The sequence below is a fragment of the Prosopis cineraria genome, unplaced genomic scaffold (assembly GCF_029017545.1).
Source record: "Prosopis cineraria cultivar Desert tree isolate PC_DT_omini unplaced genomic scaffold, ASM2901754v1 PC8, whole genome shotgun sequence".
Lineage (NCBI taxonomy): Eukaryota > Viridiplantae > Streptophyta > Magnoliopsida > Fabales > Fabaceae > Prosopis > Prosopis cineraria.
In genome coordinates, this window is record NW_026555339.1 from 28,048,667 (window position 1) to 28,065,833 (window position 17,167).

Below are 17,167 nucleotides of genomic sequence, written 5' to 3' on the forward strand. Positions count from 1 at the left end.
AGTCATTAATAAATAAGGCTTAAATAATTGATGGTATTTTAAGATATTTTATTGATAAATGCCTTTATTGGTCCCACCTGAGATTTGATCTACAAATATTACAACTAGACATGAGCAGGGCTAAGCTAGGTCCTAGCTTGAAGTATGAACAGGCTGTATTCTGTAGCTTGCTGTCCAGCCTTTCCCTTAAGATGCTCAAGAATTTTCAGCTGGGAAAAATGAGCTAAGAAACATCAAACTATCCTATCCAAGTGATGGTAAAAGAAAGAAAGAAAGAAAAAAATCTAATAGTAGAATCAATTATAAATTTATTAATATAAAAAGAGGAGCATAAAAAAATACAAAAAACAAATATAAGTTAATTAATATGCCACAAAGTGTCTGCAGAGGAGGGGAGAGAGAGGAGGTAATGGTAGTGGTGGTGGTGGTAATGATGACAGCTTAAACATAACAAAAGTATCAACGTGAGTTTTAGTTTAGGGTTTATATATGTAATTTTTAATGAAAGGAGTCAAGGATTATTTTAATGTTCTAGGAGTTCTCCTTTATCTCATCATTGGCTAAATGCATGCGCAATTTAACATTAATATTTTATATATAAAAAATAAAGATATTATATAAATATATATATTGTTGGGGTAAGGCCAAATAGGCAGGGAAGCATACCTTGCTGTGTGGCCTGAACATGACCAAATCTTTTTAGGTTACTTTTTTTTTAATTAAGTTAGGTGAAATTTTACTAGGTCGAGCCAACATCCTAAGTAGCCGGGTTACATAAAGTCATGAACTTCCTTAACAAATACTTCTTATGATTCAAAATATAGGTATTTTTTTAAAAAAAATCTGCATACCAATAAAGTCATCATTCTCATAAAATTATATATTTGTGTTTTTTTTAACTCCTAGTTCTAATTACTAACGTACTTTATAATGAATGAGATATGCATTTACACAAATATCTAAATTAATAAATATAAGGGGTAAAATGAAAAAAAATTATATATACTAAGTTGTTTATATTTTGAATCAAGATTAGTTGAGAAAAAATGTTTATATTTTGGACTAGAAGGAGTATACAAATCTAATGTAAAAGAATTCCCTCTTAATACTATCCGAATTTTCAACCTTTTACAATTCAAAATTCTTTGATATTTATTGTTTTTCCCCTCTTTTTATTTTTGAACTTCCACTCATAAGATTTACTCAAATTAAATGAACCAAAAAAAAAACATGAGGCACAAATTTTTGTTTTCTTTTATTATTTTAGAATACCTAGATAAAATATAATGTTCACATTGATTTTCCATTATGCAATCATCATGATCATCTTATTATTATAGCAATAATATTATTGAAGAAAGAGAGGCGGGGTGGGGAATGACGATTAGGCAACCATCCTTTCATTTAAAGTCCTATGTACCATCATTAGTCAAGACATGAGGAAAGCTAAAATGAATGAATGTGAGGTCACAGTCCATAAGTAAGCGACAAAAATGCAATTCTAGGAATTGAGATCTTGATATTCGTAAAAGAGATTTCATAAAGAAAAGTTATGGACTCTGTTTTCTCTCATTTTTCTTGATGTTGCTTTATGTTGTGTTGGGTCGTTTCTTGTTCTTTCTAATAATATAAACAAAATAAGATGTGGCTAGTATTGCTCTGTAATGTGCCTAGTCCAAGCATCGGATGGTTTGGTCCCTTTCAAATTCGTTTACTAGTGGGGTAAAAAAGATCTAGTAATTTCATAGAATCTAATTATTTAATCTCAATTTGTTGGCATATGGATGAGAGAAGGCTTCCAATTCTTTGATATCTTATATATGATTATTTGAAACCAAATATTTTAAAAAGTATTGTGTATTTTACAAATCGAGCGGTGTGTGTGTGTGTGTGTGTGTGAGAGAGAGAGAGAGAGAGAGAGAGACAGAGAGAGATTGTTTAGTTTGTTTCACTTTACAAGTTGCAAAACACAGTTGTTTTAACCCAAACAAACTCTTAGTAGATTAGGTTGAGAAAATTCTAGAAAAATTCACAGGCAATGAGAGCCGGAAGACTTAAGAGCCTCAAAGGACCAAAAAAATTTGATAGGAAAAATGACAATCCAGGATCCCATAATATATTTAATTACAATTAAAAATCCTGAATTATTTATATCTCAATAATAAACTATGGTCTTCACTTGAAACTAAAAACATGAGTTTTTAATCAATAAAATATACTATTAAAAATACTATTATGAATTAGAACTATCATTGATTATAGTTGGGAAAGCCAAAATCACACTTGAGAATAGCATTAACAATCATTCCAACCATAATAATAATTTCAATAGTCCCAACCCATAATACTTGGGATTTTGATTTTTCCCGTTAAAATCAACAATAGTCACAACCTATGATATTGATGCCGATAGCATTTCTTATTGATTTTTCTAGTGGTTTACCTATATATTGGATACGCAAAAAAATTTACAAGTGATTAATTTTATATTCAAAAAGTGACCTTGGTAACTTTTCAATTAATACTCACAAGTACTTTTCGAAAATTTGATAAGTGAATTTTAATTTCATATTAAAAAATAACTCATTCTTAATTGTGGTTCCTAATTTTCTTAACTAAAATTAACAATAATCCTAACTCATACTAATAATTTCAGTAATTTCTTTTCTTAATTTTAAACTCATATTTTTAATTTCAAGTAAGGATTATGGCTCATTATTGGTTTTAATAATTCAATATCCTTAATTGTAATTAATGATCTTATGAGGTCGTTAATTATTATTTTTTCATTTTGATATTTCACTGACCAGAAAATTAATTCAGAAATAATTTAAGGTCGGAAATGACTGCAATACCTTTTTTAAAAAAAAAAAAATTCCATCCTTCCCATCTTCACCAGAGTCCCACTTTTGTTAGCGGCCCATGTCGAATTCTCACCAGAACTTCAACGCCAACAACCAATTAAATCGGGGGGGCCAAGGAAAGTCTGAACCCAAAGCTTGGCTACCAAAATTTTACATGGATACTCTTACCTCTATACTAGCATATTTGGGATTTCATGTTAAGCTGCAAAAACCCTTTTTATTTTTTTAATATACAAGCTGCAAAAAGTATTCACCTTGAGGTTGCAAGTTTAATTGCCAGTACCAGCTACAGTAGAAGCAAAGGAAATGATTGTTTAAAGTGTGAAGCATCACCAAAAAACTACAATCTTTCACAATCTTTCACAATGTAAGCAAACAAGTCAAAATCTTCATTTCTAAATTACTTCCCATTCTCAATTTTGACACAATTATTCAATATTCATTGCTTCCTCTACCTACAATGTTTGAAGTTTGAACCATCATAACTCATTTAAGAAGTATCAAATTTCTTACTACTCAATCCAATTTCCATTGATAAAAAGTAAAGCTTGAAAATGGCACTTCCACAACCAAAAGATTGTGCTTATAGATCATAATATTTAAAAAAAAATGACATCCTAGCATCTGCATCTCTTTTTTTTTTTTTATACCTTTTAATAACCAGTGTCCTAACAATCAAAATCAACATGATTGGTTATAAAATAATTGAAGGTTATAAATTCAATGGCTGCGGCCCAAGAAAAGTACGTGTCAATGCAACAATAGGAAACAATTTAAACTTGGGGTCCAGATCCTAATGTTTAGTCTTTCATAGAGGGAGAACCAATAGAGTTCACCTTTTCCATGAGGTTTTTTATCTCTCCCTCTAATTTGTCTCTCATTTGCTGAGAAATAGTATGCCCTTTCTTCTCAAGGGTTGAAGCCATCATCTCCAAACTCTGCCTAATGAACTCAAGTGAAGGTCTTTCACAATGCGGTGGCTTGGACCCGGAATGTCCTGCGATCGGCTCGCATTGTTTTAATGGTGCAATAGTTTCAGAGGAATCATTGTGATCAACAAGTGTTGCCCCAAATGGTCTGTTCTGCTTGAGATTACGAAATGCTTTTTCTGCATCTGCACCTTTTAAGAAACAAATTTGAGCACAAACATCTTTTGACACCTGTGTTTCTGGTACATTCAAGGGACCAAATTGACAAAATGTAGCTAATAGATCATCTTTTGAAGGCAAAGAAACTCCAGGGTCAAATTGTAGGAGAAGACAAGATCCATTGACCTCAATTCTGTTGTAATTAATTGTTTGAAAGAATTCCATACCAGAAAAAATGCTTCTTGACAGCTCTGATTTAGGTTTTGAGTCTTTCCTCTGCTTGTGTTTAGCTTTCAGCTCAGGAGAAAAGCCATTGTCACCCTCAAGTTTCTTCTGGGTTGAAATATCCTCAAAGCCAATATCATTTAAATCGGGGATGACAGTCGCACGGTTAGTCTTGAGATGCTCTGCTGGTGCATTCTTGGGAGAAAATCCATTATCAAGATTTCCAACATCTATGTGGGAGGCATATAACTCTGGATTTGAACCTGTCAAATCTACTTCAACCTTATTCTTACCATTACTTTTTTCAGGACTACCATTTCTAGGTAGGGGCACCATCTGCAGATCTATTACAAATGAACTGCTTTTATTGCTTTTTTCACCCCCATCAAATGAGTTTGAACAGAATCTACTTCTTGGATCATCCAGACAAACTTCTAACTTCTTTGTCTTTTTAGGTCTGGAAGCTTTAGATGTTAAACTACGTTTGCCTCTGCTGCTCCCTACACCAGTTGTTGACCTAACATTTTGCAGCTGGACTGCCGGTTTTACATCTTCCATGCTCTCCCCTAGCCCTTCATTGTTTGTTTTTGCAGAACATCTTGAGAGAAATTCACTTGCAGCAATGTCTTTATTCATATCTGATTGGCTAGGAAGGGATTGATTCTTGCGCTTCCGTGTTTGTCCCATTTTCGTTTTCTTCTGCTCACCATTGACACTTAATGAATCATTTCTGACCGGCGTCCCTGAATTTCCACTCTTCCGGTTTTCCAGGATAGCAGCAAGTTCAGCCTCATCACGGAATGTTGATAATCTAAATGCACTAAAGAACCACTCAACCAAATCAGATTTTCTATTCTTGCACGGAAAATTACAATCAAGAGCTTTAGAGTAAAGGCCAGAAAGCAATTCTGATGAAGATGCCTTTCCGAATTCTCGACCGCTGGACATAGCACTCCACCGGATGTGTTTTCTGCACCATTTACTTCGTAATTTCTTCGTACTGGATTTAGCAGTCGTGCAGGATCTCTTAGAACGATTATTAGCTACACTTGAACCTTCTATTTGATGAGAGTGGCTTGGAGTTTCAGAGTCTTCTGTTTTAACAGGCAAACCTTTATGTCCTGGTCCCATGTTTGTGTAGGGATAGGACAAATACCTACTCTTCTTCCGTTCTCTAGAATCAAAGGTTTCTGAAGAAAAAGATCTCCCAATAAGCATCAAGCAGAAAACAAATAAATACACATTCGCTTTTATGTATTGTGCATAATGGAAAAAGAAAAAGCAAATTAATTCAGAAATATTCACTGCAGAAATGTAAAGAAGAGGAAGCCACTATGGACAACATCATAATGAACTAAACTGGCTGATGCAAAACTACAATAATAGTCTATCAACATAGCTTATCATGCAAAGTTTCCTTACAATTCTTCACATGAATGAGTTAGAATGGAAAAATTTTCAACATGGATTTACCTATGAAAGTCCTTTGCACAGGTATATGCCAAAAGAGGGAAAAAAGCCAAAAAGAAAAAAAAAAAAAAAACTGGGAAGAAGTTTCAGCAATATAGGACATGTTTGGATCCTGTTTATTAAAAAAAAAAAAATTAGTTGTCTATACATAAGAAAGAAAAGCATATAAGCATGTTTGACAATTTTCAAGTATTGTTTTACCCAAAAATCTGAGACATGATCAGCACAAAACATGAGATGATCCCTGATCCACAACATACCATCTCTTGCACCGTCTCTTTCTTACTTGAAAATCAATTAATATTATCATTTTCATTTCAAATAATATGTCATTTCAAACCTGTATGCATATTTTGACTGTCACCTTAAAATAGGACATCCAAAAATTTTCCTAAACAAATCACCCGTCCCAATCAACCAAAGAAGTTCCACTCTGAATGTCAATCAACAAAGAATCATAATAAAGTAGGGATCCTATTGGCAGTTCTACAGAGCCACTATAAAGTTTAACACGAACACAATGAATGAAGTGAGTAATATCTATCAAACTCACCATCTTGTTCGTACATAGCTACCTCCTGATCTAGGCTGAATGATGCTTAGACACAGTTTACCATCTGCAAAAAATAATAAACTATAGAATAAGGTACGAAATCGATGAGTAGAAAATAGAGCACAACTAAAGAGATGGGCTGGGACATAATTATTATTTTTTTTAAATGAAAACAGAATTTTCTCATTGAAACGCTTCATCTTTGATAATGGCATGACTTAGTGTAAATAAATAAAATCACCTCAGCAATTGAAACTAAGCTTCAGAAGTTTTACTTCGTGACTGAACAATACATATAGAACACCGAGGCTCTTTGCTGCCTCAAGGTGTCCCCATAATCTAAGTCCAATCCAATCAGATACTAACTAAAAATCCTTATCTAATAATTATTGAATAAAATAAAATATGAACAGATAAATGGATAATTAATGAAACAGAAGAAATAGCCAGCAAAACAGAAAGACTGAAGCACAGTGATTAAGCCGCACACCCCCCCCAAAACCAAAAAAAAAAAAACTTGTCAACCAGTTGGCATTCTTCTTCTTTCTCATCTTTGTCTTCTCCTTTCTTTTTCTTCTTTTTGACTGCGACAGAAGTATCAATTGGCTTACAACCAAGCATTCCAATTTCTGTTGAGATCAAGGACATATTTCTTTGTCAGATGCATGTTCCTCTCCTTAATCTAGCTACTTCCATAACCAAAAAATAGCATATTTGGTCTACATCTTTTTAACTTCAAATTTAAAGGCTAAGACTTTTTTCAGTCACTCTATTTCCTCAATGGCATTCACATAGACAATTAAAATTGCTCTTTTTCCTTACTTGTGTCTAACAAAGCGTATGATCAGATTGACCCGGCTAATAGTGCTCCTTTTTTCAGCACCTTAAAGAATCTATCAAACCATGCTTTGAGAGATTGTCTCAACCCATAAAAGGATTGTTTTCAACTTGCAAACCTGGTTGCTTTTGCCCCAGTTTTCAAACCCAAGAGGAAGGATCATATAAACTTCTTTTTCTAATTCACCGTTGACAAAAGCATTCTTGACGTCCAATTGATGAAATGACCAAGATTTGTAACTAACGATAATAGGACTCTGTGCTAAGCTTTGCAAGGTACTTCATGTAAAAGGTGCTCTCTTTCATTAGATTTATGCTTTAGTGAGAAACCAACAAATCTTCATTTTGTTGCTTTTCTACATCTCCCCCCCCTCTAGAGTTTTCTTCTATGATTGGCACAAGAGATGATGAGGTCAAGGAAGATGAGGATTTAGGTAATGGTGATGGCGGGGGTAATGGTTCTATTGGTACAATCCAATGCTCAAGAGGTACCCGTTCTTGTAGGTTCATGTTTTCAAGTCTGAGATTTACACATGCTCCCCCTTGAATCGAAGAATTGTGATAGAAAGGAGTATCTCATAAAAAGTGACATCAAGGCTTACAAAAGTGAGCTCTAAAACAAGGTCAAAACATTTGAATCCCTTTTCAATAGGAGAATACCCAAGAAATATACACTTCATAGCACAAGGTTCATGTTTCTGGCTTTAGTGGATGTGAAAAAAGATCGTGCACCCAAACATAAAAAGAGGAAGATCGGATTCAAGATGTAATGTGGGAAAGACACATTATAATCTTTTGAGAGGAGTATCAAGACAAGACTTTACTTGGCATTTGATTGATAAGGTAGGTTGTGGTCAAAATAACATCTCACCAATAGAACTTTGGCACATTGCGAGTGAACATCAGTGCTCCATTAACTACAAGAATATGTCTATTTTTCCTTTATATGACCTCATTGTGTTGCCATCTATTGGCACAAGTACTTTTACGGAAAATATCATGCATTTTAAGGAAAGCACTTAAAGTTTAGTTAAAGTTTTTAGCACCATTGTATAGGTGTACAAGACTTAGATTCTCATATTCAATTAGTTTTTCCCCATGGTAAAGAAATTCATGAACAAAGAGAAATGTTTTAAAAGCCATACTAAACATTAAACCGAAAAGGCTAGTTGGTCAAGGTTTTCATGATTCCACTAGTCAAACCGTCAATCGAACTAGTACTTTAATAATTAGATAAAAATAATGTCATACATTAGATAAAAATAATATCATGTACAAATAATACATATGAAAAACAAAATATTAAAAAATTAAAAAAATACTCAAACACAAAAATAATAAAAATAGAATATCAACAAATATAATACACAAACATATAAATGGCCTAAACGAACCCTTTCTTATCTTCTTCCTCCTCATTAAATATCATATACATATTAAATAGTGAAGATGAGATAATGATATATCATATAAAACAAGGAGATGATGTAATTTTACAAGTGAAAAAAGTTGATAATTTAAAAAATATTTTATAATTTAAAACTAATTTTAAAGAAATGATAGCACAAATATTTATAATCACATTGAAATTAGTTGCACAACCGCATGAAAGATTTGAGATGTTTTATATTAATAAAAAAAATAAAAATCAAAGTGAAAGGTTAAAATCATGTCAACCTACATGAGTCAGATGAATTTAAAAAGTTGCTTCCTCCTTCCCAATGTGAGCCCATCATCTCTCTGCCTTCATGACTTTTCCTTTCTGTCTTGTTAAAGCAGAGTGATGCAACTTTTTTCTCTAACCCACATCCTTTGCAACCTCCAAAACACCATGGATGAAAGTTGCAACTTGTAATTGTGAAGAAAATAAGGGAAATAAAAAGCAGTTAGTAGGGTCTACTTGTTATTGTTATTTATTTTCCTTCTTCATCTTCATTATTATCTTCCTCTCTTTTTTTCCCTCTCATTGTTGTTCTTTCTACCATGGCAGACAAAGAGAAAGATAAAGCCTATGAGTGTGGAATATGAGTGGCAAGTGGAAGTTCTCTTCAACTCGCTCTAGGTTCCAACTCAAATGACAGCTCATGACGGTTCAAAATAGTATGATCCTTCAAACAATTCGAACCTATAGAATGAGTAATTAATGGCGATAAGTGAAAACCGGACCAATTTGAATATCTAATCTGGGTTTCCAATCCAAGACATAAAGGAAGCCTCAGCCTTGTCACAAAGTGAGTGTGGTCATCTATCAAGGTAATGAACCATTTTGTTTCGGTACAAAGTGAGTGTAGTCATTTATTAAGGTAATGAACCATTTTGTTTTGGTACGGTTTGGACATGTCACTATGGATAGGAAAGGCTTGGTCAATGCATATTTTGCTCTAAGTAATGATGTTCTGATGCATTTGGCTAGTTCACACACTTCACATCTCACATCATGGTTAATGTTTGAACAAAGGAATGGGAACAAACGAGATAGGCAATTAAAATTGAGATGGCCCATTCTCTTATGCTGCAACATAATATCATCAATTACACTTGTTGCATGTTAGTGTCTCACTCCAATTTCTTCAAGGAAGTAGACCCCTCATACTCTTTAGTACGGCCAGCTGCCATCCCCAATGATAGATCCTGAAAAAAACAATGGGTTGGGAGAAAATTAGCACAACATTTACATTGCTTTGTTAAGTGGCTAATAGATAACAGGTTACATCCTAATTTTTGGTAGGTGACAGACATATTCCAAAGTTATAGACTTTGAAATATGAATGCTTCCTTTCCTAGCAATAGGAGCAAGAGACCCATCTGTAATTTGAACTTTCAAGTTCCCAACACATGGAACATTGGTTGAAGATAATATTTGGTAATCAATCATATGACTTGATGATTCAGAATCAAAAATCCACAGTGTTTTGTTTTTTGAGGTTTTTAGGGCATAAAGGAAATTACTTCTTTGTGCTAGAAAGTAAGATACTAAATCCAAAGCCTAACTTACAATTGTAAAGTCAAACTCAAAAACTTCAGGTGAGTTTAGTACGCTTCATCACCAATCATCAAAATAGTATAAAAATCCTACTACAAATCAATTCTACTAGGCCAAGACACATCACTTTTAGGACCTGATGCCTTATTCTTGGATTTTTTACCATTAAAGTTCTTCAGTTCCCATCTATTTTGACGACAAAAAACAGATTCAACTTTATGTCTATGAAACAATGGGAATAGGCTAGAAATGATCCTTCACTAGCGAAGAAGGAAGTCATTGCCGAAAAAAATGTTGAAACACTCTTACATGCAATTTTTGTTGAAGAAAAGTAGAGTAGTGCTTGTAGAGGACACATGCTGACAATGGCCATGCTGCTTCCAGGTAATGCCAAATCAGAGGTCTCTAATCCTTCCTTGACAGAGAGTGAGAGCTAGCAACATCTCTCTTCCCCATGTTGTGTTCAATAGCGAGTTGACTAACGCCAAGTTATGCACTAGAAACCCCAAGTTTTGAATCCATAATAGAGCCTACCAAGCTCCAATACCATATAGAGTCAGCAATTCGAGTGGATTGAGCTAAATCAAGACGAGCTTATTCAAGCCAACCTAAACTTATAGGAAAGCTCAAATAGTCAAACTCAGACCTAACCTCTTCAGGCTTCAAGTTTATTTAGGTCGGCTTGAATACCTGAATTATCAAAAAACTTTCATTTTTAAACAAATTTAATTTTTTTACTTTAGCATTAATTAATTTATTTTATAAAAAAATATAAAAATATACTTTTTCGAATACTTAAAAGATGTAGAAGACTCAATTTAAAAAAAAAAAATTTTTGGGTTTTAATGATGAAAAATCAAAATTAAAATACATCTTAAATGTTATTTTGAGATATTTTTATTTATTTAAAATATAATAATATGAACATTTTTAAATTTTTTAAGAAAATCTCTGCAACAATGCACTCAAATATATGGTTTTTTAATATAAAATGAACTAAAACATAGAGAATTAATTAATATTTCATATATTTTATATATTTTAAAAAAACAACTTTTTGTTCAGGTATTCCAGCCAAACCTGAACCCGATTAGGCTCTACCCAAATTTTTCGACCCATGTGGGCCTACCCAAATAGGTCTAAACACTAAATAGTATTTGCTAAGCTTGGCCCTCATTTATTATTTATTTATTTTTTGGCTTAGCTCGAATTACCAACTCTAATGCCATGTAAAATTTTGGGAGAAAGAGTGTATTTCTCATTTATCAAAATAGTGAGTTACATCCAAATATATACATAAAGGCTAATAAATGCTAGTGAAAGCTATACAATCAAAATAATTAAAAAAAAAGGAAGAAGAAGATATTCCACATCTTTGCCTCTAATGAACATGAGAAACTATTGTGACCATTGGAGACAATTATCTCCACCATGTTTGCTTCCAACTATGTAACTAGACAAATTGCTCAATCCTTATGTCTAAGAAACAATGCTACTAGAACTTTGACTCCTACCTAAGGTATTAAGGATTACTAGAGGGTAATAACATCACAATATTCAGGGTTTTGTACAAGCCGAACTAAATCAAAGGATTAACTGATGCTCTGATACCATATAGGATGCCAATGCTCTTTGTTGCCTCAAGGTGTCCACATAAAATAAGTCAAATCTAATGGGGCACTAACTAAATCCGTATCTAACAATCTATTGAATAGAATAAAATATAGATAATATGAGAACCAGGTACTGCTATTGCATTAGTCAAAATGAAATCATTCCATGCCTTACATACACCTATATAGCCACTGGCTTACTAACGTTCACTAATTGCATCAAGTTGCTAACTAATTAGATAGCCTCCTAACTTATTATCCCCTATTGATTACATCACAGAGTATCGTGCTACATGCGAATTAATTTGTCCAGATAAAAGTCTTGCCACTTAATTTCATTAGTTTAATAATTGAACTTTTGCCACTTTCATGCATAATTGAAATAAAACGAGCACCAACTTTCTCAAAAAGCTGAACCCTTTCATCTTTAATAATGCCATGACTTGAAATAAATAAACCTCATAAAACCACTTCCCGTTTTCCCATGGAATCAGAACTGCTCACCCAATAAATTACACAAGTCCAGATCCAAGTGTTAAAATAATGAGCATACAAGTTGACATCAAGGGTGACTAGTGCATGAAATGAGATCAATCCCTTTTATTCTGGAGGTCTTTACTCAGATTTGTCCATCTCTTTTGGTTAAAAAAAAAAAAAAAACTCATTTGCTGAAATCAGTTAATGGCTGAGAACTTAAAGTTAAAAACTTAAAGGACGTATTTCAGACATGAAAATGCCATCTAAATGTAACTGTTCTGATATATCAGTTTTTCCCATTTTACATACCCTTGTTTTCATGAAAATCACAGTTTTCCAAACCTATGTCTTGAAACAAAGAGTATTCAGGTTTACATAAAGGGTGACTAGTGCATCAAATGAGGTCAATTCCTTTTACTCTAGAGGAATTGACTCAATTTTGTCCATCTCAAATGCTAAAGTCAGTTAACAGCTGAGACCAAATCATTAGAGTTAAAGACTTGAAGGACATATAACAGAGTACCAAATTCACAATGCATCGTGGGATAGTGGGTAAAGTCTTAGGAGATCAGTTTGTTAGCAAACTTATAGGAGTTGTTAACTTATTTCCAGTTGCATGCAAATAAGATATCATCTATAAACATCTCAAGTAGCATTTTCTCATAGTTGAGTCAATGTTGGTTAGGATCTAGGTTGCTGTCTTATTTATTTAATGTCTATGTTTATATTATAGATCAGGCAGTGGCTAGTTGGGAGATTAATCTTGGACTATATTAGTTTCGAGTTTAAGACTCTTGCTCAAATTCAAGTAATAGTAAAGATCTTCCTTCATCTTTATTAATTTGTAAAGTAAGATTCTGATTACATATTTTAATAAAGACTTTCCTTTCTTCTTTCTCCCTATTAATGTTGGATTCTATCATGATCTCTCTCTCTCTCTCTCTTTGTGGCGACAAAATCATCAACTTCTACTTAATAATACCCTTGTGAATTTCATTTCAAAACCCATGAAATTCCAACAGGCATACTATTAGCAACGAGCGCTCTACACAACCCAACTTATATATTAAACCTCAATACATAATAGAACTCAGAACCTTCCAAAACAAGTTATTCAACTTGTGAAATCACGAAATAAGCCATCTGATAGTTCATTGTCATATCATGTGGACAAATCCATAAATAAAATGAAACAAACAAAACAGTCATTCTATCTCATACGTTTGAAGTTATCATATAACATTATCATCCAGTCTCATTTCTACATGATAACATAAACATATGGCAATAGCATAATTTGTATCATATATCTTTAAAAACATACACATGAGGGGGTTTACTCAAAACACCCATCCCAACAGACACACAATTAATAAGCAAAAATAGAATAGATAAAAACAGAAAAAAGTGTTTCTGTTGCAGGATAGAGAAAAGAAAGAGAGAGATGAAGGGAAAGAAAAGGAAAAGAAAGATAGAAGAGAAGCAGAGAAGACAGTAAGAAGAGAGAATTGAGAGACACGTAAAACTGAGTATTACTATTGCATTAGGCCAAATGCAATCCTTTCATGCCTCACATATACTCATGTAATTTTTGGCTGATTAACGTTCACTAACTGCCTCATGCTACTAACTAACCACATAGCCACCTAACCAACTCATTATCTCCTATTTATTGCATAACAGTATCTTGCTTTATAGTCCACTCACTATGATTGCCAAATAGTTATTGACTCCTCCACATATGGGGCCACCCTCACTTCCATTAACGAAGAGAAATAATTCCTAAAACACAAGAACAACAGATCATTTAACTTACAAGATTTAGCCCATATATCTAACAATATTGTTTACTTAAAAAGAATAGAAGAACCCATTAATTTTGAATTGTAATTTAAGGAAGGAAGCTGGTGCCTGAAAGCATAACCTGAATAAAAGATAATTTGACTTTACATGTGAACTACTTTGTCCAGGTTAAAAGTCTCGCTAATTAGTTTCTTTAGTTTAGTAATTGAACTTTTGCCCCTTTTAAGCATGGAATGAAATAAAACAAGCATCAACTTTCTCAAAATGCTGAACCCTTTCATTTTTAATAATGCCATGATTTGAAATAAATAAACCTCATAAAACAACTTCCCTTTTCCCATGGAATCAGAATTGCTTACTCAATAAATTACACATGTCCAGATCCAAGTGTTTAAAATAATGAGTTTACAAGTTGACATCAAGGGTGACTAGTGCATGAAATGAGGTCAATCCCTTTTATTCTGGAGTTCTTGACTCAACTTAGTCCATCTCTTTTGGGAAAAAAACAAAAAAGGTCCGTCTCATGTGCTGAAATCAGCTAATGGCTGAGAACTTAGACTTGACTTTTTTTTCTTTTTTCTTTTTTTTTTGGTTGGACCAGAGACTTAGACTTGAATTAAAAACTTAAATGACATAGTTCTGTGATAAAAATGCCATTTGAAGATAACTGTTTAATATATCAGTTCTTCCCTTTTGCATGCCATTATTATTACTACTAGCATCTAGCTGTCAAATTTTTTGCACAAAAAATTATCAACTTCTGCTCACCTCCTGCATGCTTTCTATCATGACCTATACAGTAGGCAAAGCATTGAATCCTAAAACTCTGAATATATAAGCAAATGAGATTAGCATACAACTCTAGCCCATTCATTTAATCAATGAAACCAAACTAACTTGAGCCTAGTCTTCTGGCAACCACAGCAGATCATATACAACCCCAAGCTCTCTTATTCAAGAATATTTGCAGCACAAAAGTAACAAGAAAACTCCCTTCTTGACTATTTTAAAAGGAACCAACTACAACAATGCTACAAAAGAATCAATTTCTATTTAACCTTACCAAGCGAAGAAAGAGAAAGACTCAAATTTCAAAATTTTTTCACATAGTAATATGGGACTATCAGCTTGCAGCCACACACTAGAGTCAAATTTAAATCACAAATGTCCAATTACAAAGTTCAAAGACCGATATCCGTGCACTCACCTTCACGGATAAGGAGCAATTTGTGATACTCCGGAAACACAGTGAAAAACTGAAAGCTCGGGAATGGTGCAGCATCAAATTCCTGATCGTACAAGACACCACCGACCCCCTTTTTCTTCTAACTTCTCGCCGTTGGTTCACTGTATCATCTCTTCACCAGAATCGACGAACTGGGCTGGAAGTTCTATAGCGACAGCATTCGAAGAGGATAACACCGCAAGGGGTTGGCAGCATCTGACACTTCCCTGGTCTGCTTCTAATCTGTTGCTCTTTCTACGTTCTCGCGCTCTCTAATACATCTCTTCTGCCTAATCTTCCTCACTCTCGCCATCTCTCGCTCATCGGATTCTCTCCGAAAGCAAACAGAATAAACAGGCTTTAGCAGGGTTATGGCTTGAGTCTCAAAAGAATAGGGCTACGAGAAGTTCTTCGCTTTGGAAAGAAGGGATTTAACCGAGAGAGGATGTTTCATCCCTACCACGCAACTTAATAGGTAAAGATTCAAATTGTTTCTAGTTTTTATTTTGTTTTCCTAAGTGTCCGGTCACATCCCACTTTTGAATTACCAAATAAAAGGAGGTGGGCCTTTCCCACTATTTTCTCGTCCAAATAAAAAAAATAAAAATTATTAAAAATATTTTTTCTCATTCTTCCAATTAATCAAACTTTAGCGTTACTTTTCATATATATATATATATATATATATTTAAAATCTATTTGATTTTTTTTCATTTCACATTCAAAAAATAAAATTTTATTTTTAAAAAATTAAAAATTATTTAGATAAAATATTTTATAAAAAAGTGCATCTTAAAAGTACATAAATAATAACTAAAACTGAATTTTTAAAATGTAACTATTTAAAATTTTTAAAAAATAAATTTAAAAATTAAGATATTATTTGATCATACTACTCTAAGTTTATTCTCTTATTCTTTTATTTAAAAACTAGTTAATTTATTAAAAATATAATTCTTATTTTAATAATAATAATAATTAAGTATCAATTTTTTTAGCAATATAAATTAAATAATTAATAATATTAATTTTTAGCATTAATGTATAATAAAAATTATAAATCTTTATCACATTTTATAAAATTATAAATTAAAAAATATAAATAACTAGAGATTAAATTTTTAGCATCATAGATTAAAATTTATGTTATTTAAAATCTTTATCACATTTTTTAAATATTTCAAATATGTTACATGTGTATAATAAAAATTATAAATCATCATAAATCAATGTCCTTTTTTATAATTGTACATTCAAAAATACATTTTACTATCACAAACCAAATAACTTTCAGTGTATCAAATTGACTTTTGAAAAAATATATCCAAATATAAATTTTGTTATAACAATTAATTTTCACTAAACTGACTTTTACCAAATGAACTTTTATCAAATGAACTTTTGACAATTTAAAAATCAAATGCACACTTAAAAATCAAATACTATAAGGCTAAATTGATATTTGACGGCATGAACTGCTATCATTCTATCGTGCGACTTGGTAAATTTGTTCTTCCTTTACTCTAATTTAATAACACACTTCTTTTAAAATTTTAAAAGTTTCTTTTTTTTTAAGAGAATAACAGTCAATTTTAAAAGAGAAAATTCACATTTATGTGCTTGATAATATTTTCTTAAATGAAATTGCAAATATCAATTTAATTCAATAGTTTCAATTATAAATACAAATTTAAATTTTTAATATAACTCTCATGTTTATAACTATACAACAACAACAATAAGCATTTATCCCGCTAAGTGGGTTGGCTAAATGGATTGCAAAACTTCATTGTGCTCTATCATTTATTAAACTTTTAAAAATATTATTAATTAAAGAATCACGTTCAACAACTTCCAAGAGTGTTCTCTTTGGCCTTCCTTTATCCCTCTTAATTATTTAAGTTATATGTTTTACTTTTCTTATTAGTGCCTCCCACAGTCTTCTTTATACATGTCTAAACCATCTTAAATGATTTTTTACCATTTCTTCCTCAATAGGTGCTACCCTCACTTTTTTGTGTGCGTGCTC

At 32.4% G+C, this 17,167-nt stretch overlaps 1 protein-coding gene across 9 annotated transcripts; it reads right to left on the reverse strand.

Annotated features, from left to right (window-relative positions):
- Window positions 1-3,462: 3,462 nt before the first annotated feature.
- LOC129318015 (serine/threonine-protein kinase ATM-like) lies at window positions 3,463-15,588 on the reverse strand. 9 transcript variants are annotated; one of them, XM_054962509.1, is made up of 5 exons: window positions 15,121-15,588; window positions 9,598-9,668; window positions 6,201-6,264; window positions 4,180-5,367; window positions 3,463-3,984 (listed from the first exon to the last, which is right to left on the reverse strand). In XM_054962509.1, exons 3-5 carry the CDS (start codon window positions 6,214-6,216, stop codon window positions 3,665-3,667), a joined length of 1,524 nt encoding a protein of 507 aa, XP_054818484.1. In that variant the 5' UTR covers window positions 6,217-6,264; window positions 9,598-9,668; window positions 15,121-15,588; the 3' UTR covers window positions 3,463-3,664. The 9 variants fall into 9 exon arrangements, with proteins under 9 accessions (XP_054818484.1, XP_054818476.1, XP_054818479.1 ...); XM_054962501.1 differs by having other exon boundaries at window positions 3,534-5,367; XM_054962504.1 differs by having other exon boundaries at window positions 3,534-5,367; window positions 9,574-9,668.
- Between the last annotated feature and the right edge of the window lie 1,579 nt (window positions 15,589-17,167).